This window comes from Cricetulus griseus, chromosome 2 (assembly GCF_003668045.3).
Source record: "Cricetulus griseus strain 17A/GY chromosome 2, alternate assembly CriGri-PICRH-1.0, whole genome shotgun sequence".
Taxonomy (NCBI): domain Eukaryota; kingdom Metazoa; phylum Chordata; class Mammalia; order Rodentia; family Cricetidae; genus Cricetulus; species Cricetulus griseus.
The window spans coordinates 128,585,032-128,610,714 of record NC_048595.1 but is presented as its reverse complement, the minus strand read 5'-3'; the positions used below and the strand labels follow the sequence as shown (position 1 = coordinate 128,610,714).

The 25,683-nt window shown below is 37.9% G+C and overlaps 2 protein-coding genes across 2 annotated transcripts in view; both read left to right on the top strand.

Annotated features, from left to right (window-relative positions):
- Lrrc69 (leucine rich repeat containing 69) overlaps positions 1–9,049 on the top strand; it is a 125,025-nt gene extending 115,976 nt beyond the window's left edge. The window contains exon 9 of the mRNA XM_027403546.2: positions 1,195–9,049. The gene's annotated coding sequence lies outside the window, so the exon portion shown is untranslated. The remainder of the gene's footprint in view (positions 1–1,194) is intronic.
- A 4,973-nt stretch (positions 9,050–14,022) lies between these two features.
- Positions 14,023–25,683, top strand: part of Slc26a7 (solute carrier family 26 member 7) — a 114,675-nt gene continuing 103,014 nt past the window's right edge. The window contains exon 1 of the mRNA XM_035439968.1: positions 14,023–17,037. Coding sequence (XP_035295859.1) covers positions 16,845–17,037 — 193 coding nt within the window. The 5' untranslated portion in view covers positions 14,023–16,844. The remainder of the gene's footprint in view (positions 17,038–25,683) is intronic.

Genomic DNA, 25,683 nt, shown 5'->3' with positions numbered 1-25,683 from the left:
TATGTACAAAAGCATAGAGACATTCCATAGCTTTCAGTTACATTCTGAAAAAAATTCAAATTTCTTAGCATATATTTGTCCTTTCTTACAGTTCTCTAGTCTCCCTCCTGCCACTCTTTCTTCATGGTTCCCTTTATCTAGTCACCTTTAACATCAATTGATTTTCTGTGACTCCATCCATGACAAGAAGCAGTTGGTTGATTTGACTTACAATTTGAAGAGATGTTGTTCATCCTAGTGGGGGAGGCACAGTGGTGTGAGCGTGAGGTGTCTGGTTTCAGTGCATCTGAATTCAGGAAGCAGAAAGTGGACAGCAAGTGGAGTGGGGCTGTGACACTTGAAGAGCTGTCCTGCTTCTTCAGCAAGGCTTCACCTCCTAAATACTCCCCAAGCTTCCAAAGAGCACCACCACCTTTGGGGAACAAATGGTTGAAAATCATAAGGTTGTATGGGACATTTCCAATTCAGATTACACCATCCCTTCAGGGGCCTGAAATTTTCATGCCATGCTCACGGGAGTTTATTGTCAGCTCAGTGGAACATTGTCTCTTCTTACTCATTTCTGACATACTTTGCCCTACATACTGCAATAGGGCCATACACATTTCCCCTAACCTCTCTGGGCTTCACTCTGTCACCGAAACATCTGGGGCACAGAATAATAATTATTTTCTGAGAGAGTTATTATAAAGATTAAGTCAGTTGATACATGGAAGCATTTTAGCCTGGCACAGTGAGGCTAACTCAGTGTTTTGTAACCTGCCTCTGAGTATCGTGGATTTCTAGAAGTTTACACTAGTTGATTTATAATGAATACTAAGAAGAGAAAAAACTAATCTTAACAGCAACATGGAGAGATAATAGAGGGGGAAAAGTAAGCAGAGAGGAAAAGAGCCTAGCAATATCCCCATGAGTGGGGTAAATGATAGCTGAGGTAATTCTGGTAGGAATTGAACATAGGGGATAGATTCAAAGTACTATATTTTAGAAGCAGTAGTATGAATGATTATCTAAGAGGAAAAAACACATATCAGTGACCATGGGTGTCACACAGTTTGGTAAATGGTTCAGAAAATAGATTGGCTTTGGTAGGAAATAGTGTTAGTTTTAGATACAAAAAATTAAGGATGCTAACAGGAAATTGTTGGAAATAACTATGATGTTACCAAAATGCATTTTCTTTTTCACTTCTAGGCAAGAACTGGAGACCAGAGAAGGATCTGGTAACACCGCCATGGACTTCTCAAATCTAATTACAATTTCTTACTCACATAATGTTGGGGTTTTGCATCATCTTTTACAAAATTAGGCATATTTAATATTCATCAGCTATGTTGCTTAATTTTGTTACAGGGTATAACAAAATTATTTGAAATTTCCTAGCAGAGTGATTATTTTCAGACTAGAATTACTCACCAGGAGAAATAAATTGATCTCAAGTTAATTTGTTGTCTCTGCATTTTAAAAGTTGGACAATGAACAGAGTGACACATATCTGATGAAGATATTTATAGAACTAAATGCTTTTAATAATATGTGCATTTTAGGTGTTAATTGTTTCTAACCAAATGATGGTGTTCACAATATCTTTCTTATTTTCTTGATTATGACAGTTTGCAGTAGGAGATAGAATTATGATCCATGATCTTTTGAAATAGATATTTATGGAAACTCAGTCTGTTATGAAATAGAGAACAGGTATTTTATTGCTGATTACAAACTTTACTTTTTCACAAAAAGGTTCTTCATTGTGTAAAATGTTATTTTTCATGATGATATGTTGCATATAGTGCCATACTCTCTGCTTAGCACATTGAATTTTCCAGGCGCATGCTATGTGATCAGTAATTTTGGTTGGATGTGTTTTGCTAAACTTGAGAATCATTAAAGAAATCGAGGTGACACAACCTGGAGAGCAGAGTACTGGAATGCTCAAGGAAGCAAGATGAGAGGAAGAACCAGTGAAGATTCCAGCCAGACATGCTTCATTTGCCTGTTCTGCAAAGCTGTGTTGTCTGCTAATGAAAGATGCACCTGCCTCCCTGTTCCAGAAGGCTCCTAGGGAAGCTTTATTCTGATTGAAATGCTTGGTTTGTTGTTTTGTTTTTGTTTTGCTTTCTTTCTTTCTTTCTTTCTTTCTTTCTTTCTTTCTTTCTTTCTTTCTTTCTTTCTTTTTTAGGAAAAGTCATTTAGAGAATACTTAGATAATTGAGTGAGGTGCTCTCTTGGGACTCTTTAGTTGTGTGATTCCAAGAAAGCTGGTCATTACCAACAAATTAAGGCTTGGCAGTTCTAGCCAAGAATGCTTCTTAGTGTTCACAGGGAGGAACTGAAGTATATTATGAATGAGTCCAAGTTGGTGGAGAGAGCTTGGGGTTTCCAAGATATTTCCTCAGTCTTGTCTGATTTTATTTAATTAAAATTTCTTCTTTTGGTATCCTTTTGGGACTCCTAATGAAGAAGAAACCATCAAACAGAGGCTAATTCATTTCAGCCTAGTTAGGTTCTTTCAATAATTCAACACAAGTTGAGCCCAGAAGGGAAGAACAGGAATCCCAAAGGGGAAATGGAGTGAACTATTTGGCTGCTGAAGACAGAGTGTGAAAGGATAGTAGGCAGCTTCCCCCTTAGGGTATGCTGGAAAGAACTCTGAAACCCTTAGTCTTTTCCCCCTATGTTAATATGTTCCTGAAATTCTCAAAGGCAGAGCAACTTTCCCCGAATCACAGCATACACCAGCAACACAGCAAAAAAACTCCCACTTGGTTTACTTGGATGTGTTACATTCAAATATATCTGGCTCTTTCTCAGTGAGTTCCCAGAGTGCTACAGCTCTTTTGCCCATCATTGCCTCAGAAGTCCTGTTACAGCTTCGGCCTTCCACAAGAGTTTGTACTCCCCTATCCTCAAGCTCTCCTCTTTTCCATCAGTCAGGGATATTCTAAACTTGTATTTTTAGAAACAATTTCTTATATAAATACATTGAAAATTGTAATAAGAATAGATTTAATGGTGATTTTCTGTAAACTTTGAATTCCTTTTCATATTTAACTTACTTTAATTTTTTCTCCTCCAATACAATTTGCAATTCTCCAAAAGTTCTGGTAATTGTTCTCTCTCTCCAAAACTGACATCTAAGCCTCACACTGTGGAGGTCAGAATTTTATTTTGGAGCTCATGAGCTCCATGACTTCACTGGCTTTAATGAGACCTGTTGGTTATGAGACAAACTTTTCTTTGAAACTTTTGCTCAGTATCAAACCCACTATTTTTAGGATGGGCTTCCAAAACCTTCACTGATTGATTGCTTTCTGCATTAGGGGCTTCTCACTGTCCATGTGTTTCTGTGTGCATGAACATTCTATAACTCTGCTGTTGTGTTCTGTACATGTGCTACAGATACAGATGGATCTGTAAGTGATGGGCACCCGTGTTCACCTCCTTTTCAGATTCATTAAATATCTGGTCCATTCTCAAGTCTCCCGAGGGAACAGAGAAAATAAGTGTTGAAATGTTGAATGCTTTTAACTGAAACAGTCAAACCTGGATGAGAAGTCTGTTTTATTTTTTTTCAGATGGGAAATGATCATGTTTGAAAGCAATCTTCTATTCAGTGACTAGACATTGATATTGCTAAGCAGTCGTCATACCTCTATTCAATGTTTTCAGATATATTCAACTTGAAGCTCACTCTGAGGGAGCTATTATTTTCTGCAACTGATTCCTAGACAAACTCAAGAAGCATTGCCTAATATTTTGTGTTCTTAAACCTTCTCATGGTGCTCACTGGTGCCTTGCAAACAGGCACAGCATGAACCTATGTCCGGGTTTCTCACAGCGCCTTTGGGCACTAAGAACACTGGCTCCATTCAAGGGTCTGGGGACTTCTGTATGGAGGGATTGTGTCAATGGTTCCTGCCTCTAGTCTTAGTGGAGTTCCAGAAGCCTTAAACATGAACACTGTGAGAAAAGGAGGCCTTCAAGAGATTGGAAGAAATGTTAGTGGAAGTATATCCTTGCTCATATGTAGTGCTGACTTCAATAATGCTTGCATGCCTTTTTTTTTTTTTTGAGACAGTGTTTCTCTGTGAAGAAGCCCTGGTTGTCCTGGAACTCACTCTGTAGACCAGTCTGGCATTGAACTCACAGAGATCTGCCTGCCTCTGCTTCCCAAGTGCTGGGATTAAAGGTGTGTGTCACCACTGCCCAACACACACCGTTTCTAATAAACTATGCATGTTCATCTCCTCATGCATTCCTGTCAGGAGGGAACTTGGAATTCCCATTAGGCTAGGGACATTGTGAAACAGGGTCAACTATGGAAAACTTATGAAAAATTAGGTGAAGGGAAGTCTGGGATGGAAAATAAAAACACAAAGGGCTGCGAGACAGAAATATGAGCTAATTGAAAATCATTGAGAATTTAGAAACACCTAAAAAAGGACTGACCCTTTAAAGGGAATGTTTCTCACCTATTTTTGATGTTTATATTCTCACAAGCAAACTCAGGAAATACTTCTACTAGTCATTGATTAATAAGTCTCCAGCCATCAGAGTTGATATACTACCAGTTTCAATGCAAAGTTTACTTAACTGTTGATCACTACTAGCCCATGGGATTCTCATCTAGAATATTCTCATGTAAGAAATACATTTAAGTTGAGCCTAAGTAAAATCTTCCCCAGAGGCTACTTGGGATCCGTAGCTACTCTTTATATTTTTGGAAGTGCAAAAACTCTGCTCTATTCATTCCTCTCTAAAAACACATAATCTCTCTTGTCACTGAGAAGCCTTCAGGACAGAAGCCATAATAAAATGTCGAGAGTAGACATTGGTCTTAAGTTAATACAGAAGCAAAATTTGTACTAGAATATTTATATATCCATTTAGCTTCTGGATTCCACCTGCTTCCAAATCACATAGTTTCTTGACAGTGTGAGAAAGAAAATAGAAATTGCTTACCTAAATGTAAGGGAAAAATTGAAGCTGGTAATTGAGAAAAACCTCAAGCTTCATGTTTTCCACTCTGCCCACAGCTTATTATTTCTGCCAGTTTTTAGACAATAATACAATTAGTAAAAATGGAGAAATCTGAAGTCCATGCGGCTAGTTCCACAGATAAAATCTTCCAGGTAACAGAAGTAGTTTTCTTCAACAGAAAGGTAGACTGTAAAGGGACAGTAGGTAATGCAGAAGGTACTATGCCCCTGCGTTGGTGGACTATGTGCTATCTTGATGAGACAGTGCAATGAGTTGATGCAGTCAATACTGTATGGAAGCTATTGCTCACGGTTGAGCTACCCAAGTTCAACAAGTTCTGTGTGGATTAAGCCTAATGTCCTTTAAAGCAGGTGATTGTCGTTGCTCATCATTGGCTTCATAGCCACTAGGTGACACTGTTGTCTCAAGAGTTAGTGTTGGAAAGCACCAGGGTCTTTTCAAAGGTTTCATTTTGTTCTTCCAGACAAATTTGCTGGAGATCACAAAGCCGAGAAGTAGCAGAATTAGAATTCAAGCCTTCATTGGTGCTATGCCCCCTCACTGATAGAAGTGGTATCTGGTTACAAAGCATGCAAGTGGATAGGAGAGAACCTGCACTTTGCAATTGTATCTCAAGTCCAGTTTACTATACCATGATACTGGGGATACACATGTAAATTGTGTTTCGAAAATGACTTCTCCAAACTGCATGTTCAGTACAAATATTTGAATTTCAGATTAGCTACAAATTTCGTAAGTACATCACAAAATTTCATGAGACATTCCTGCCATAAACCTATTCCTTGTGTTTTTCAAATTTTACTAGGCATGTATTTTACATTACCTGACAATGCCACCTTAACTATTTTCTAACTAATCTGGGAAGTTTAACTTCACTGTCCTTCACTCACTGTCCTTCTGCTCTGTCCTAGGTATTCTCCCTTCTCTCCATTTCCCTTGCTTTCCCGTGTGAGCATACTGCCAATGGCCTTAAGGGCTGCTGTTGCAATTCTGTCTTTTATACTTCTTCCTGTCTCTCAAGCAATTCTCTGTCCATCACCCATGTTCTAGCATCATTTTCACTCTTTTTCTGTCATCCTTTCACATCTGATATAACAATTATATACTTCTGTCTTAAAAATCTTCCAGCTGCATTACACTTACGGAAAGAGTAGTCATTATGTTTCTTAGCAGTCTTTTCTCTTCAGCCAAATGCAGTCTGTTTTCTTTAGCCATTACTATAGTAAAACTGTTTTACTCAAGGTCACTTAGCAACTTCTTAGTTGTTAAATTCCATGCTGCTTTAATCACCTATATTCTCTTTCCTAATCCCTCCCTTTTAAAAGTGTTCCATGTCAAATCCTTTACTCATATTATTTCTCTTCATAGTATTTATCATGAATTCTTTTCCCCTTCTTGTGAGTGATTGCATGATTGCTGATTTCTCTCATAACGGTATCATTAAAAACAAAATCACATGAAATGTTCCTCATTAACACTCTTTGATTGGCACTGTTCATGAATCTCTCTACTTTAGGTTTTCAACCTGATTGTACTGTCAACTGAAGGAATAAGTTTCTTTAGACTTGTATTCTATTTTTCCTATTACTTTCTTGTGGTGGGATTACCTTTTCCTTCTTGGATTTAAAATTCATTTGGTAAATGGTAGTCACCATATTAGTATTGGGCTGTGCCTGTGAGAATGGAGACTGAGTGAAAAGAAATGCTTTCCTTATCTCATGCGTAGAGTGGGTCAGCATGTTCATAGACGGACTTATTGAGGACTGTCATATAGTCTTTATATTCTCATCTTGGAGCATTTTCTGTTCAGTGTACTGACTAGAATGTAGGAAGCTTCATGCATGCATTGCACCATATTCTTAATTTCAATTATCAACTCTTTGAAGGCCAGTTTAGAATTTGAGCTCTTGGCACTAAGTTTTAATTACTGTTAAAATCTCAACTGTGTTAAATTTCCTAAACTATAACATCTGTCTCCTCATTATTGGGACTTTGTAGGCTTGGCTTGTCTATAGAAGTTCATAGAGAGCTGATGTTATAAAACATTCTGATCATCCTGGACTCTTATAAGACATCCAATCAGAACAATGGCTTCAAATAGTAAGAATGGTTATGGAATAGAAAATAGATTGAAATTACCCTCTGAGTACAAGTTAATAGATACCAATAACATTTTTTCTTTGTTTCTAGAAGGATTGACAGGTGTATGAACAATGGGGGTACTGAACACATTAATTTTTTCTCACTTTGACACTAGTCTCAAAGTTCACTAAACTGTCATTTTCACAGATTGTACAGAGAATCACAATTTGTTAAAAGTGATTTATAGATAAAATGAGAGAGAATATTTCTGCTAACTCAATTGTTTAAATTAGAACTCCCAGAACAATAACCATAAATTCACACCATGCTTGTGGCCACTCCCACTAATACCTATGCCAGACACCTTTAAAAGGTTATGCAAATTTTTTACCGAATATGATTGATTGCTTTAGAATTTATCTTGACATCATATATTCATTTGTTCAGTTTAAGAACAAATTCATTTGCATTGACACAGATGGAAATAGATTTGAGTTCTCATTAACTTCAGAGCCTAAGTAGATAGATTTACAGAAAATTACGATCTAGGTAAGATTGTTCACCCCAGGAGAAAATTCTTCATTCAAATTGAATAATAATGGGAAACGAGACCTTTTTTGTACTATTCCTTTATGTATTAATGTTTAAAGGCATATTAAAACCTCAGTTCAAAACGGTTGAAAGTCTCAAACATGATTCAAATTATCTTAGCAAGTGGTGAAAGAAATTTGTGAGAGCTAACAGTTAGAATTTATCAATGCCTCTCCCATGTGCCAAGCATTGTCCTTGGTGCCCACTTATCTAAATGTTCCTTTAAAAGACCTTGAGACGTTGGCATTTAGCTTCAGCTTTTCTTGCCAAAGCTCTGCTAGTTGGTTGTCTGGCTCCATAGCATAGCACTTCAAATGTTCTTTCTTTCTTTTTTCTGTATGCTCTTTTTGACATGAATAAACAGCTATATTCCTTGTAGGTTTATTTATTGCTTGAGCAGATGAATTTTTACTACCAGTAATATATGGGCTATTGCAATTAATATTGCAATTCATATGCAATGTAAACTTTGAAATGTCTAGTGTAAATTTCAGTTGTGCCATTAATTAATGAGGGAAATAAAATATCTGGTGCTTTACTTATTTGCTCTTTCTAGAAATGAATGAAATTCTCTGTTCAAGATCTAAAATGTACTGAATTTTTATTGAATTAAAATGGCTTGAGGACTTCTCTATATTTTAAAGCTTTATTTATTTGTTATTTATTTACTTTTATTTTATGTAGATGTGCATGTGCCTGTGTAAGGTTATGTGAACCACATGCACGGTGTGGTGCCCGGGGACCTGAGAAAAGGGCATCGAGTCCTCTGGAGCTGGAATTATGGGCAATTATGAAAATCTTCATGTGTGTGCTAAGGAATAAGAGACCAGTAGTTCTCTTAACCATCTTTCCAGCCTCTATTTCTCTCTCTTTCTATATGTATGTTGTGCATATTTAAATGATCGGTAAAATCATTTATGCTCTTTATATATTACTTTAATTTCACTGTCACCCAATTTCGCTTCTGTAGACAACATGAGTCCTGAGAGGTTCTAATTATTGTTTTAAGTATTGTTTTGGGAGTTGTACATTACTTATAGCTCATGTCTGATTTATGTTGCCAATTGTGTAATAGAAATTGTCAAGTAAAAACAAGCTCAAAAGAAAGAATATATTTTGTGATTTTAAGGTCTCAAGAAAGTCTAACTATGAGTACTCTAACTATTTACTAAATGACCACTTAGTCTAGAAAGCTAGACATCATGAAATGTTAAGTCAACACACAGAGGCAGAAGTGAAACTGTTCAAAACATGAATTTATTGTAGATCTGGGCTTATGTAAAATTTGATCCAGAAAAATCCCTTTGGATCATTGGAAAAATAGCTGCAATAAAATGGCACCATTAAGAATGATTCTTTGCAACAAACAAACAAACAAAAAAGAATGGTTCCTTGATTCCCTCATGTCCTCCTCTCCCATCTTCTTCTCCCCTTCTCTTTGAGTCAGGGGAAGAATAGAGGCAAGCAAGAAAAGAGATATCATAATAGAGGGAGCCATTACAGGTTTAAAGAGAAATCTGGCACTAGGGAAATGTCCAGAGACCTACAAGGATGAACACAACTAACAATCTAAGCAATAGTGCAGAGGCTACCTTAAATGCCCTTCCCAGATAATGAGATTGATGACTACCTTATATACCATCCTAGAACCTTCATCCAGTAGTTGATGGAAGCAGAAGCAGATACCCACAGCTAAACACTGAACTGAACTCCTGGAATCCAGTTGTAGAGAGGGAAGAATGATGAGCAAAGGGGTCAGACCAGGCTGGAAAAAACCCACAGACAGCTGACCTGAACAAGAGGGAGCTCATAGATCTCATATAGGTGGGAAACCAGCATAGGACCCACCAGATCGTGGGTATCAGTTAGGAGGCCTGGACAATCTAAGGGGCCTCTGGCAGTGGATCAGTATTTATCCCTAGTTTACAAATGGACATTGGGAGCCCATTACACATAGAGGGATACTCTCTCATTCTAGACACATGGAGGAGGGCCTAGGCCATGCTGCAAATGATACTACAGACTTTGAAGATCCCTCATGGAAGGCCTCACCCTCCCTGAGGAGCAGAAGGGGAGTGAGATAGGGGATTAGTGGGGAGCAGGGGAGGAGAGTAGGGAGAGGGAACTGGAATTGATATGTAAAAAAGGCTTGTTTCTAATTTAAGTAAATACACACACACACACACACACACACACACACACACACACACACACACACACACACACGGAATGGTTCTTTGGCACTGGGACTAGCAATTTACTTATAAGGAAATAATAAGTAATAAGAGCTTAAATCTTATACCAAGCCTTTTCTTTTCTTTCTTTTCTTTTTTTATTTGAATAAGAAACAAGATTGTTTTACATGGCAATCCCAGTTCCCTCTCCCTCCCCTCGTCCCCTCCAACCCCCCTCCAACTAAAACCCTACCTATCATATATCCTTTCTGCTCCTCCTGGAGGGTGAGGCCTTCCATAGGGTGTCATCAGAGTCATACCAAGCCTTTTCTTCAGTGTTGTTTGTTGTAATGAAAATCTTGGAGGTAACCAAAGTGTCCGTTCCTTGAGAGAGAAGCATGTGTAGCATGTGTACCATGGTGCATCTTTGAGGAGGGTTGCTGATGTTCTCATACATTCCTAGAGACACACATAGTAGACCATGATGCCTAAACTATGCAAAGTAAAACATTTCATAGAAGAAATCAAGATATCAGCACAGAAATTGAAACTAGCAATATGCGTATGAACATATTTGCTTATTCAATACTTCCCTGTATCTTCAAAAATCTATTTCATATTAGTAATTTAATTACTTAATTGGAAAAATGAAGAAAAATGTTGGCAAAAGTGAATTCTTATCCAAGTGCCAGCCCTCTCTGCTTTACAAAGCCATGATGTTTTAAAGTTGAAACAGGAATGTTAGCTTTACATTTTTGATTGATTGAAATACTGGGAATTCAATCTAGGGCCTCACACATACTAATCAAAGCGTCTATTCTTAAGCTGTATCCTTGGGTCTCCCTTCACTTTTCTGTTTTCAGAGAGGGTCTGTCTCACTAAATTGTCCAGGCAGGATTTGAAATTTTAGTAATCCTCTTGTTTCAGATTGTCATTAACTCTGATTAGAAACCTGTACCACCAGTGTGCCTTGAGCTTTGCCTTTGACATTGGGACCTAGTGTTAAACATATACATGAGAACAGTCTGATCAGTGTCGACTTTGTAAGCCACCATTCTGTGTTTATACCTGCCTGTTGATGAAACTATTAATGTTGGAAGGAAGACTCTTACAAGAATTTAGAGTCCTGGGTCTTAGCACTGCCTTATACCTTTTGTATTAAAACTCAAATGATCACCTTCCAGAAAGCTATAAAAATGACTACAGTGCAGTTTGAGTCCTTGTAATTAGGGGTGGCCACAAGGTGCTATTTCAACTTCATGTGCTAATGAGGCAAGATTCATACTGATTGAATTTTCCTTAAAAGTAAGTCAAACACTACTTATTATGTGAGGGAAATTCATGTTGAGGGACTGACCCTTATTCAGAAATATGGGGTTTATGGAATATTTTATTCATTTTCCTTCTGAGAAATATTAAGTTCCAAATAATATCTTTTTTCTTTATGATTATTATTCATTCCAAATGGAGGCTATGTATCCAGAGGGAGAGTTAATGGAATCATTGGGCAAATCTCTCTTCTTTTTTCTATTTTGAATTTTCATGACTGGTGAAGACAGTATACTTGATTTGATATGAATCCTTAAGGTTTCTTTTAGACACAATTTTAAAAAAACATTATTTGCCCCTTCCCAGTTCTGTCTAAAGAAATTTTATTCTAAAATACAGGTTCTAGTAGATACGCTGCATGGCCTTTTTGGCATGCATTGGCAGAAGGAGAATGTCAGGTGTCCTGCCTTAGACAGGGTCTCTCCCTGAACTTGAAACTAGGCCGCTAGTCAGAAACCTCCAGGGATCTGCCTATATTTTCCCTACTACAGCATTGTGGCTGTCATCAAACATTGTCACATATATAAAGTCACAGCAGAATGAAAAAAAATTGAGGGTAAAGGAAGAGCTTGGCAAGTTCTATTTAATCAAATGCAGTGAGTTAATCAAAGACAGTGAGTTAAGCACATTATGGAGATCAATCTTGCTCACTGTTGGTGAGCTCACTTTTGGACTGGTTGGTTTGTTATGAGAAAACATTGTGGAATTCAGGACTGCAATTGACTTACATGTGTAATGGTATTTAGGAAATGAACAGCTGCTAGGAAAAACAAAGAACTATTTTCAGAAATTGTAGCACTGAATGAATTAGTCTGGAAGCTGAGAGTCTGTAATCTAGTACAGAGGTTAGGATGAAGACCAAAGAGTAGAAATCTTAAAGAGTGGGTCTTGGCTTACCAATTAGGAAAAAATGTTCTAATAGTCAGGTCCAAAATTTGGAATAGGCTGTTTTTCTAAGCTTGTTAACTTTAGTCATTAAAATTAAAACAATTTGGTTAAAATGGGCTATGCCAATCTATATAAAATTTGCCTTGATTAGAAGATGATACCATGTTTAATTGATGAGAAAAGTTGACCCCTCTTTGTGGAGTCATCTCAATGCCTGTTGTGTGGTGTGGTGAATGGAGAAAAGCTTTCATCTCTGCCTTCCCCTTCCCCCTGTAGATCAAGTCTTATGCAGTGTGTTTTTATTAGAAATGCCATAGATCAACTTCATGTAGGAGACATGAGTTAGAAACTGATGTTATCCATGGTTTGTAAGTCTGTATTTCCAGGACAACTTGGGTACATATAAATGCTTTAGGTCCCCCATCCCTGCACAGGTGAGGCATCATGCCCAAATCAAAAGTCAGATGCCAGTCTTTACTTGTGTCTCTCAGAACTCAGTAAATGTGATCCAGTTTATAACCAGCTTAATATTTCCCCACAGACTCTGAGCTCACTCAAGCTTGTCCCAGTTCCCCAATGCTTCAGGATTGCCTTGAACACTCTCAATGCAAACCCTACACCCCTGTGAAGTCTCAAACCACTAGGGTGGCTGCCTCTCTTGTGCCTTCTCCTTCTCCTCTTGTGCCTTCTCCCTCTCTTGTGCACATCCTGTTTGGGCTTTTCCCACTCCACAAGCTAGATCCTATAATATAAAGAAAAGGACTTCTGTTAAAAAAAGAACATTTCTTAGATTTTGAAGAGCAAGGAGAAGTAAAGCCAGCAAATGACGGGGGATGTCCTTCTGTATGCTGTGAATACATGTTTCTCTTATTGCTTGGTGAATAAATGCTGATTTGCAAGTAGCCAGACAGGAAGTATAGGCAGGGCTACCAGACTAGGAATGCTGGGAGGAGGAACACAGAGAGGAAGTGTTCTTGGGGTGGGTGGCGAGGGAGATACATTATGTAGCCGCTGAAGGAGTGACATGCCAGGGTACTACAGGTAAGCCATAGCCTCATGGCAATAAATAGTTTAATAGAAATGCGATAATAATTAAGAGAGAGCTAGCCAAGAAGAAGCCTAAGCCATCAGCCAACAGTTTATAATTAATATAAGCCTCTGTGTGTTTATTTGGGTGTAGAACCAGGTGGGACAGAAACTCTATCTATCATCAAGTAAAGACAAAAGCTCCCCATATTTTCTCCCTATTATGTCCCCTTGTTTTCTCTCCGCATACTGTCCCTCTTCTCTTAGAGCACAGTGGGGCAATTATGCTGCAACAGATAGAGTGATCCTTGAGCCATTTCAGGAAAACTGCCACATTCATGATTATCTAGTGGAAGCTATGTCTACAGTTTCTTCCACTAAATCATAAGGGGAAAGTCAAAGAAAATTACATGAATAAGTCCTACTCATAATGAATTTATAATATAAGGGAGATGTAAAGGAAGAAAATAATATATCATGAAAATGACTCAAGTTCTATACCTGTGAAGGCTACCTGAGTATAGCTTGACCAGAATGCTGGGGGTCCAGGAGAGTTCATGGAAGATGAAGATTTTAGTAAATATTTTGAAGATGTGAAGGAGAAGAGCACATGACTAGGGATGTCAGTCTGTGGTAGCCTGTGAACTTTTACTTGCTGGAACACAGGGTCTGGGTAGGATGAGAGGAATTTACCCCCAGTGATAATGAAATCTCCCTGTTCCTGAGCATACTACTCATCGTGTGTATTAATTTACCCATTTTTTTTTTTGGCCTGGAGAACGTTAGTTATACCTTTTCCTATTTCCTACATTAAATATCTCCTAAAGTCCTAAAGTATAGACAACACTATATATAACACTATATAACACTATATACTATATAACACTATATAACACTATATATAACATTATATAAGTATAGACAACTACTATATCCTTCCCCTCCTCCTCCACAGTGATTGTGTAATACGTACAAGTTGAATTAGAGTTTATGGTAAGCTAGTTGGAGCAGTGATTTTGAAAGCGCAAGTACATTGCTTTTGTTAATAAATTTGAGTTTAATGTTGGAAATGACAGAAATTTAAACATGTTTATGATGTTATAAAATGATGTTTCAGGAAGAAGAACTTTCCTGTTGGTCCATATCTGAAGTGGAAGACAATCAGAGAATCTTTTGATGGCTATAGGTGTTCACTGGACATTAAGGGAAGAGATGGCCCATACGGGTAGTATATGATACTGAACATTAAACTACCTTTAGTCACTGGAACTTTCAAATAAATGTTCTTAGTCTTATTGAACTTCATGGGCTGGCCAAGTACTTGGAGAATTTCATGTGGGTGAAGAAATTCTTCAGCAAGCTTTCTTTGTTTTCTACTGATGATTATAAATAAGACTGATAGCATGCTGTGGAGTGAGGTTTTGGCAGGCTCTAAATAATGTGTCTGCACACAGGAGTGGGAAAAAAGGAAGTAGAGCTCTAGATTTAAACTTTAGAAAAGAGTTATTCTCTTAGGAACTGTCTGATGAACCATCTAAGAACTAATCTTACATACAACTCTACCTCCTTCAGAGCAGAAATGTTTTAGGACAATTGCTGGCACTGATACAATATAGGTAGTTCTGTGTAGATTCATTTTTATTCACAAAAGACCTGTTTAGGTGAATTATTTGTGTCTAGGATTTAACAGAAACATAAAAATTGGAAATTATAAAATAGCTTCAGTGAAGTTTTCAATGATTTTTCTTCTCTTTTTTTGTTTTTGCAGTCTAGGTTTGAATTTATAGCCTAATTTTTTAAATTTCATGTTTCTCTTTGTTAAGAAAGTAATATGCAATGTGTGTATACATAGTTCCTGACTTTCATTGTGCATATATGCTGAGTAGAGTGTGTGCAATCAAGGGAGAGATTTCCACTCAGGAAAGAAAGCCAACCTAAATGTCCTATTGTGTTGATTTGCATTTGTCTTCTGAGGCTATTTTTAAATCAAATAATAAGTTTAAAATGCCGAAATTTACAGCATCCTCTCAGAATGAGATTCCCTCTTCTCTCTCCTTTTCCCTCTTTTTATTTCCTAGGGATTGAACCTAGGGCCTCATGCATGCTAGGGAAGAACTATCCCACTGAGATTCATCTCAATCCTAATGAGACTCCGTCTCTAGAAATCTTTAACCTGACACTGAGTTAGAAATGCACTGAAGTGTTACAAATAATGTGATACTAGAAAAATGCAGAAAAAGTCCATGCATTCCATGCATTGTGCATCTATTTATATATTTAGGATTCGTGGAATATTAAAAAAAGTATTGACAAGTGCATACAAAGCAAGGGATTGCATTTTTGAAGCTGATAAAGTAGCTCTTCCACTTAATATAAGTAATGGGAGAAAGTGTAGCAGGGGTCCTTTTAGAGAATCCGCTGATCTAAATTCTTCCTGTTCTAATAGCTTCCAGCATCTGATGTCTAGTCTCTGGACAAATGGACATTAAAAAGCATGGCAACAAGCCACATGAATGCTTTTCTTTCTGTTGGCTCCACAGTTTTACTTAGAATATTGGCGTTTTGGGTTAATTCCAATGGTTCAGATCATAATGCAGATTTCCAACAGATCTGGAGGCTGTGGGAAACAGTAATACAATAAAATCTTTGACAGTCTATTCTGTTATAAATTGTAACACTCATTCTTAAAAGGAAAACACTCTCAGCATTATGTCAACAAAAGACAGTATTACACACACACACACACATAAAGGAGTGCCACTTCAAACAATAGTTTTAATGATACTAAATTCTTCAATAAATTTTTACTTACAACGACATAAGTATGTTAATTAAAAACTTAGAGAAACAATCAGTGAAAAATGAATGATCAGAGACAGGAAGAAAAATAAACTCCAGCCACAACTATTTGCTCATTGTGGTACTTATTTCTTTAGCCCAGGAGATGAAATTTCAGTTTGTTTATATGAACTAGCTAGTCTCTCTCAGATGGCACAGTGGCTTTTTTTTTTTTTTTTTGTATGAATGAAAACTTGGTGTCCCAGAGAATAAAATGACAAGGATTCATGTAGTCCCCTATCATGTTTCTGACTTTTGTGGAATTGGCAATTTATAGACATGTTGAAAATATACACCTCGAAGAAGTATGGCTGCAGTTTCTGAGCGTATTCTGTACAGCAGATCCCTCTGGCCATCATGACTGCTTTAGCTTGTAGGGAGACACTGGGCTGGCTAGATGCTTCCTGGTTTCATTAGCATAGTCCCGCCCACTTCCAACACACGCCCAGAACTACCTCATTAACCATTGGGAATGCAGCCAAAAACATAAGACGACAGTGAATATAAAGGGAATTACTGGCAAGGGAGCTGTAACCATCTCACCACTGAACCCATTACTTTTCCAAGATCAGAAAAGTATTACTTTAGCAGGAATCATTTCTTTATTCAGATAAGAATTCAAGGTTTGGGTCTATAATTTTTATCTAGAACAAGTAGCTGAACCGTAGTAAGGCATACAGCTCAGTTGCATCCATTTATGTTTTTGCAATCTCTCTCGCTCTGTCTCTCTCTCTCTCCTCTCTCCTCTTTTCTCTCTCCCTCTCCCACTTATTATTTTCTGGATAGCTTTGACATTGTAAACCACAGACAGATTGGAGCCTGGCTTTGAAAGGAGGTGTTCAACAACGTTTATTTATTTTTTAATTTTTTTCCCCTGTCTGAAGAAGTTGACTACCACAGGAGGGGCTCCGAAAAATGACAGGAGCAAAGAGGAAAAAGAAAAGTGTTCTGTGGGGCAAGATGCACACCCCACACTGGGAAGACATTAAACAGTGGTGTAAGAGGCGCCTACCTATTTTGGAATGGGCTCCACAGTACAACCTGAGGGAAAACCTGCTTCCAGACACTGTATCTGGGATAATGCTGGCAGTTCAACAGGTGACACAAGGTAAGTGTTGCATTTGAGTTTACAGTTTTATGCAGAGTGCATGTTGCTTTACTTCTTGGGTGGGGATTATGATCTAGTCATGACAGTCTAGCTAATGAAACAGACTTTTAATAAAAATGGATATTAGTGTTAGGAAAATAAGCAGAGTAGATGTTTCTGTGTAAGACTTTCCTAATTGCTTTTAAAATTACTTGCTTTTGGGGGGGAGGGCTAAGAATTAAGCAATTAAGCACCAACCCTTGAATGGATTTACATATTTTGCAATGTTAAAGTTTATACTGATTCAGAGTAAAAGATCAGTAACTGTGGAAAAATGAGCTCTTATAATTAAACTGTGCTGACATAATTTCCTACCTTCATCGAATCAAGCTATAAAGATTTTCCTGTTTTGAACACAAATCACCTCTGAGCCTAATTAGCACCACACACTTACCTGCTGTAGCCCTGGGACTTGCTGTAAGCAGGGAACAAAGCTCTTAGTACATAAAGAAGGCTTACTGCCAAGATCACTATTTGCAAAGAGAATCTTACGTCCTCAGAGTGTGTGTAGGCTGCGTGTATCTGTTTACTTCTGCAGTGCATTTCCTGCAACATTTGTGTCTCAGTGAGAAATGTAACATGGGAAGAAATCCGACTTCTAACTTTCCCAGAACAAATTAAAGAAAAAAAAAAGATGTTTTGGGTTGATAGATGGTGTGTATGTGTGTGTGTGTGTGTGTGTGTGTGTGTGTGTGTGTGTGTGTGTGTGTGTGTTCCCTAAAGGTAAGTTCACACAGGTTTTGGCTAATTCAGGTAATAATTTTCTACCTGTGACCTGGAAAGGAACTGATTTCTGGACTTGCCAGCTTTAAAACTTTGGAATAGTTTTCTTGGCAAAGACTCATTGGTATTGTATTTCCATGAGGTCTCACTACCTCCCTGGCTTTAACTATTATTTATTCTGTTCAATTATAAGCGTGCTTTTAATGAAATTATTCTGTAGCTGGAACAAACTGGTTTGGGTATTTGTGTTTTCAGGCTGATTAGTAACATCTGCACAGGGGCCTTTAAGAACTACAATGCTATCATACTTTATGGGGTCCAACTTTACTGCTTAACTCTGTGTTGTAGTTTTAATGACCATTTTGCTTACAGCAAAGCATAGTAATCTTTAAAAAATGCAAAGTTAATAACAGGTTATGACATCTCTAGGCTTTTTTATATTTGATTTTGAATTCCAGATGAAACACCACATCACTTGAAAACTTGGGTGATGGACTTAAAACAGGTTTCCCCTTCCAGACTGGATAGTTTCACCGTATCTCATAAATTTATTTTGCAGATATTTAATGTAAAAAGAAAGAGGAGTAATTATGACTTTAGCAGTACTTGTCTTTTTATTTTTGAAAAACACCAAGTGACCAAGAACATTTGGGGACTCATCATTTGGATATGGCTTCTATGTAAGTCTTTGATAGTTAGCTTTGTTTAGCTTTTGAGTGACTCGGTGTAATGAGTCGTGTGTTACATTGATTAGGAAGGAGTGCATGGGTAAGTGCCCAGCTGGTGAAGAACAGAAAGCTTACTCAGCTCTGATACCATGAGGAGTATGGATCAGGCTTCTCTGTCTCTTGTAAATGGACAGTTACACTGCTAGGAAGAATGTAAATGCTTTTTGTGTTGTAAGAAAAGATGAACTCTTCTTCAAAGGACATTTTACAAATGCATTTCTCAGTCTTTTTCAATCTTTTCTACTCTGAATAGTTCAAAGGTAAAATATTATGAACCCACCATGTCTTGTTAGGGACCCAGTATTTAAAAGAATCCAGAGTTAACATCAATCTTTCCATGGAAGGAAATGGAGGCTTAATATGGTGGGGTCAGGACTTGAGTCCAAAGCCAACATGCTCGACATTTGCACTATATACTCTATACTGCCAAAACCATCAGACTTTCTAACACCAATGTTATTTGTAATAGGAGACATCTCTTTAGAAAAGTCTCAGTGCCTTTCTCTTCAAATGAGGTCTGTGTTGAAGTTTCATCCCTGAAGTTTTAGAGTCAAAGCAGAAGTGAGCAGAAAAGCACATCAAGGAGGCCATGCAGACAGATTTCGTATCTGCTGGGTGCTGATGCTTGTTGTCCGAAATGTCTCTAGGGAGATTAGAAGAAGGGAGTAATGAAGTTTGCTTTTGTCTTATGAAGTAGTGTTACAAACAGATCCCTTTGGACTTTACTGACATACAGCAGTCTTTAAGTCATTTAACACAGTCCAATTATAAGGTATTTCTGAATTCAATGTCTTTTACCCTATACATCCTGAAGAGTGATATGATTCCACCTAGAAATTATTTTTCTTTCTGTTTCTAGAAGTGGAGTCAAAAATCAAGATAATGTGAAGTATCTTGAGAAATACCACAGTCATGTTAAATTGTTTTATTAAAGACTTTCTGTGAGATAGATGTTAGTCATACACCTGGCTCCTCTGTCACAGTCCTTCCTGTGGACTGTTTTTAGGAACCCTTTTCTTCTGTTTCTTGTTTCTTTCTTTCTTTTTTTTGTCCTATTTATCAGGCCTTCTCACCTAATGAACCTCTGTAGACTTTGCCTCCTCTACTTCCTACCAAGCATCTTAGAGATGTTTATAAGACACCATTATCTTAGAGAGTTAAACCCTGGCCCCAGCTCAAAGCACTGTAGACAACTTCATCTGCATACTGGACTCTAACACTATCACTATGCTACAGACGCTTTCTTTTCAACCTGAGAGGCATATATTAGTTGACACTAACCTAGATGGTTCTAAAAACACACCGTTTGCAGACTGCTCACACTATCACTATGGAACCAACCTAAAAGTACTACAAAACGGAACATTTGGTCTTCTAAAACAAACACACTAGATAATATCACTATCCCAACCAGAATTACAGTAAGTAATAATAAAAAAAACCTTTTAGGTACAAATGTACAACATTGTCAAGAGATCTCTTGGCATATATACCAAAGAGGTTTAGAGGGGGTAAGAAAGTTGCCTGAAGCCACACAGAAAGTAAGTGTGAAAGGACATTTGACCTCGAGTATCCTGGCTCCTGAGTCTCCTGCTTGCTTTTGCACTCAGCTTTTTCTTAGAGAGGGTCCTATTTGACATTCTGCACTCTCCTCTCTCTCGTGCCACCATTAACTCCTGCTATAAGCCAGTCACCAGGTCTTTGATGTCTGCTCTCTAGCCATTGTTATGGAGTTTGTGAACCCAAGGGAAAGATCATAGACTCCATCCAAATATAATTAAAAGATTTATTGATTAGTTGGTATCAGGACAAACAATCTCTGAGCCAAATTTGAGATTGCCACGAAGGAGGGGTACAGGAAAGGACTTTAAAGGGGAAAACTACACAAAGACCTTCACAAGCAAGCAAAACCTGTTCTGTTCTGCCAAGTTAAGTGGTTAAAGCAACTCAAAACAATCTTTGGGTATCTGCATAAGCAAGTTACAGAACCAAAAAAAAAAAAAACAAAACAAACAAACAAACAAAAAACCCCAAAACAAAGCAAAACAAAAAAACAACCAAAACAAACAAACAAACAAACAAAAAAACAAAAGCAGTTAGTCATAACAAAAGCAGTTAGTATCATAACAAATAGGCTATACATTTTTGGGTGGGAGTCACTGAGTCAGGGTTACTGGGAACTTATCTTCTAGGGACTGGAGTCAGAGACAAATGACTGGTGGGTACCAACATGGATGCCTGGAATAAAATGGAGCTTCTATAGCCATAACATTTTTCCCACCAAGAAGCCTTGCTTCATATCTTTGCTGCTTCTTAATGGACTGAATTACTTAAATCATTGTCTTGTGGATCTTTACTGTCTGCTCTGCTGCCTGAAGATCTTATGTCACACTGGTGCCAGTATACTACTAATAAAAAGCAAAACCAGTATGACCATATTGCTGTGCATAATTCTTTTAATACCTGTCTATTTTCACTAGATTAGAAAATCGAATTACTCAGCATGTCTTATTAAATGGTTAATAATCTGTACCTCACTGTTTAAAGTTACACTAAAAGAGATCCCTCTCCATCTCCTGGGAGGAGGAATGTTTTCCTCCTCCTCCCAGTGTCCTTTTCACATATCTCTGTGATAGGCTTTATTTAATACACAGTATTGTAAACTTCTGATAGAGTTCTTTTCACGGTCTGTGAACTCTGGAAACAGTGTTCTCCTTTTTGTGTTCTTACCAAGCACAGGGAAGTAGGTTTTAAGTAAATATTGAAAGATTTAAGGCATTTCCTAGGTTGCCCCATTATGGCATGCTGACCCTGTAGGAAGGAAGTTGAATTCAATTTAAAGCTGATGCTTTAAGAACTACACCAGTAGTAAAAATGCATTAAAATGTGAGTAAATGGGTTCTTCTACTTTGTATCCTTCTAGACAAATCTGCTCAAGGCTGTTTTCTTTGTGCCAAACAATGCTGACTATTTAATTTTTCTTTTTAAAAATAACATTTTTGTTAATTCTTTGAGAATTTCATTAGTGTGTTTTGATCATATCCATTCCCCTCCTCCAAACTTTTCCCAGATACCCCCTCCCCAAATTCATGCTTTCGCTCTCTGTATCTGTCCCTGTCCCTCCCTCCTTCCCTCCCTCCCTCTTCCCCATCCCTCCTTTTCTTCATCCCACCCTCCTTTCCTCCCTCCCTTCTTCTCTTCCTCCATTCCTCCTTTCTCTCTCACTCTTCAACCCATCAAGTCCAGTTTTCATTGGCCAACCACTCAATGGGTGTGAGGCCTGTCCTGGAGTGTCAAATAATGTTATTAATTAATTTATTTATTTACTTATTTTTGTCCAACCAAAACTAAGAAGATGGATTTATCATATAAAAAATTCAAATACCTTCTTTTAAAAAAAGAAGGAGCATGTGACAACGTGGGCCCTATATTCCCATGTTGGGGAGCTGTTCCTCCTTGCACTTTGACATGGTAGTTCTTGAGTGTGCCATTTACTCACCCTCCCCGAATTCCCATCACCTGATGATCCTACAGCTGGATTTGTTTCCTTTACAAGAAACTGTCTTCCACATTTACGACCAAATGGTTTGAACCTGTCCTTAAATAAAATGTTTACAGGGATATAGCATAGCCTTAGGTTCTTAAACCACATTCATGGAACTGTTAGGCCTGGGAGTTGGGCCAACATATTCTTATATTGATCATGTCTACTGTTCCAATACACTTTTTGTATTTATTTATTTATTTATTTATTTATTTATTTTACATCCTTATCATAGTTTCCCCTCCCTCCTCTCCCTCAGTCTCCCTCCCCACTACCACTCTGTTCCCACTTCCCCCCAATCAGTTCCTCCTCCCATTCTGTTCAGGGAAGGGCAGGTTTCACATGGATATCAACAAAACATGACATATCAAGTTGTAATAAGACTAAGCACTTCCTCATCTATTAAGGCTAGACAAGGCAACCCAGTATGGGGAGTAGGGTCCCCAAAGCCAGTAAACGAGTCAGAGACAACCACTGTTCCCACTGTTAGGAGTCCCATAAGAGAACTGAGCTACACAACTGTCACACATGTATGTATGTATGTATGTATGTATGTATGTATGTATGTATGTATGTATGTATATATGTATGTTGAGTGCCTAGGTCAGTCCCATGCAGGCTCCCTGGTTTTTGGTTCAGTCTCTGTGAGCCCCTATGAGCCCAGGTTAGTTGATTCTGTGAGATTTCTTGTGGTGTCCTTGACCCCTCTGCTTCTACAATTCTTTCTCCCCCTTTTCTGCAGGATTCCTCAAGCTCCACCTACTGTTTGCCTGTGGGTCTCTGGGTCTGTTTCCATTAGTTGCTGGGTGAAGCCTCTCTGATACCCTAAACATTTTTATTGCTTATCTTTAAAAAGGCAAGGAGAGATTCTACAGGTTTTACCAGGTCGCTTTAGGGTGGATTCACTCCTACCAATGTAAAAATAATCACTGATGTGTTCATTTCAAAGAACAAAAAATAAACTTTGTCATTATTTCACCACAATAACATACTTCAATGAAAGTACTTGCAGGTATAAAATAGTTTAAACATTCAGGAGTTTTTATTACCATTCTCAGGCAGGAGCTATTCATTAAAGTCAGTGTTCATTAACTGATTCCAGAAAGCCTCCTTACTGAATGTCTTTTATAGAGGAGCAGACATGTGTAGTGAATGCAAGCCACTGGAGTTGTTACCCACATGACTGGCAAGCCATCAGGTATAACACTGATCTGCAGAATGTTTTGCTCACATTCTAGCCTACATGCTTGCTGTGGCATGACTATTTGCAACATGGAGAGTCAAGCTCAGTGAGAAGGAAATGTAGACTGTGTAACTTATCCTGTGAAAACCAAAGCTGCTGAAAAGGAACACGGGAGTGCTTAGCCTTGTACTTGAGGGAGCATCTAGATGTTTTTGTTCCCAACCCATGAAAACCTGAAGCTACAATAGGGTGATGATTGAACCACAGCATTTTGGGTGGCAGAACAAAGATGGGTATTCCTAATAATTATACAGAATAAATGGCAGTACCAGCACCAAGACATATGTTTAGAAGCCAAACGTCATTGCACTCCCAAGAAGAGTTCAGTTACATGTGGAATGATAAGTGGAAATTCCTGAAGCCTACTGCCCTACAAAGACTAAATAAAGGCTTGTCTAGGGATTCTCCAAAACATACCTCAACCTCAGGAACACATAATTCTATCATCAGCTGTGGCTCTCTAACTCAGCTCCCTAAATCATGGTATCTTCCTGCTGGAAGATGACCAATGGCATCCAGGTACTCCTAAAGAAGTCTTAGGCACAATGTCTGTGCCCTCTATAAAAATCTACAGAGAATCTAGTGACACTTTGCTGGCTTCTCCTTCTCCATGCCCTTCCCCCATCCCATGATTTCTTCCCCAAATGATAGCTCCAGATTTCATTTCGTGCATTTGATTTTATTTTTCTTCAACATAAAAGGATGATTCAGATATTAAAGATATTAAAATATTAATATAAAAATATTAAAATATTTAAAGCTATATGCATGAAAGAGTCAGGACCTTCCTTGGTAGGTATTGAAACTGTGACAAAATTTGCAATAAATATACTAAGTTGAGGACTAAGTACATGGCTTTTATAGTCTTTAGTATATATATGGCTTCCATGTTTGCCAGTGAGGCTCCATTCCTGATGTTTTTAGTACCTGAATCTCCCCTTTGTTTTGGGACGAAGTCCTCTTGTATTTTTAGTACATGTAGGTTAAGTGAGATATTACTTTGGCTTTGATGATGAAGTCTATTTTGATCAGAGACCTGAATGTGCCTAGAGTATAACTCTATACTTTATGGGGCCAATTGGAATCAAATTAATACTGGTGAGACTTACAAATGGTATCTTGGTCTCATCTCTGATAATATCATGCTTTTCTAGAGGCAGTATCCAAGCCTAGACACATTGCCTGTGCTTGCTCTTTGCTCTCTTCTACATTCCCCCATCTCTCTGGGTCTAACTCTGTCTCTCTCTCCCTCCTCTTTCCTTCTTTTTCTCTCTCTCCTTCCTGTTGCCAACCCAGGCACTAATCTGCAGTGTTATGGGGCACTAAACCTACTTACAGTTATATTACATTTGGCTTCCATTAACTATGGCTCAAGACTTGGTGATTGGCACATTTCCACTTTTCTGGCCAATGTCTAATTCAGGAAAGAGAACTGCCCTCTACACACAGGGCAGGGGTTTACAACACTGCAGACTAGTCATTTATCATTTTTACATGGAGAGGACAATAAAAATAACTGTCTGATTCAGTAAGTTAGCCTAGGAACTGCCACATGTGTGGGCCTCGTGAAAGGATGGCTCCCTCATGCTGGGGATGATGACAATAAGGATAATGCACATGGATGGCTTCCAAGGACCCCCAAACTTGAAGATGAAGCTAACACAGCAAAGATGAGAACAGAGAGACACACTGTCTTTTTATTTTCATGCACGCACTTTTTTGTTTGCTTATCCTGTTTTTTTTTTTCTTTTTCTGATTGTTAATGACACATTTTAGTGCTATAGTGTGATAAACAGATTGTTTCTAATCTCATGAAACCCATCAGGACAAATACTATCGTACTTCATATTCTCATAAGGTTCACACTTTGAGGCTCAGAACTATTGCTTTATTGCCCCCAATTCTAGCAATTCTTGGAAGTACCCATCATGGCCTAATTTTTTTCAAGAATGCTAAAATATGCCTCACTATTTCTATTAAAATATTTGACAGAATATATAATCTTTTGCTATGTTCTTGGAAAGAGACAGAAAAGTATAAGACAACAATCTATCCCACAAGGGTCTTATTATTTTTTATTTCTTCAGAAATGTGAACTTAAGTGTATGAGAATATGATCTTGTTATTTCAACATTGAATATACCATTCTGCTGTTGGTTTGTAAGGGTTTTTTTAAACTGAATGTTGGTGGAGTATTGGTTTCAGCGAGTTTTACCTTTAATAGATTATATAACCCATGAACCTGCCAAAGAAATTCCGTTTTTATTCAGGAATATTAAGACAATACAATCTTGTCAATATAGCATAACATAACATAACATGCATAAATGAATGGTTTGTGGTAAAAGTTGGACCAGTAGAGGGAACAA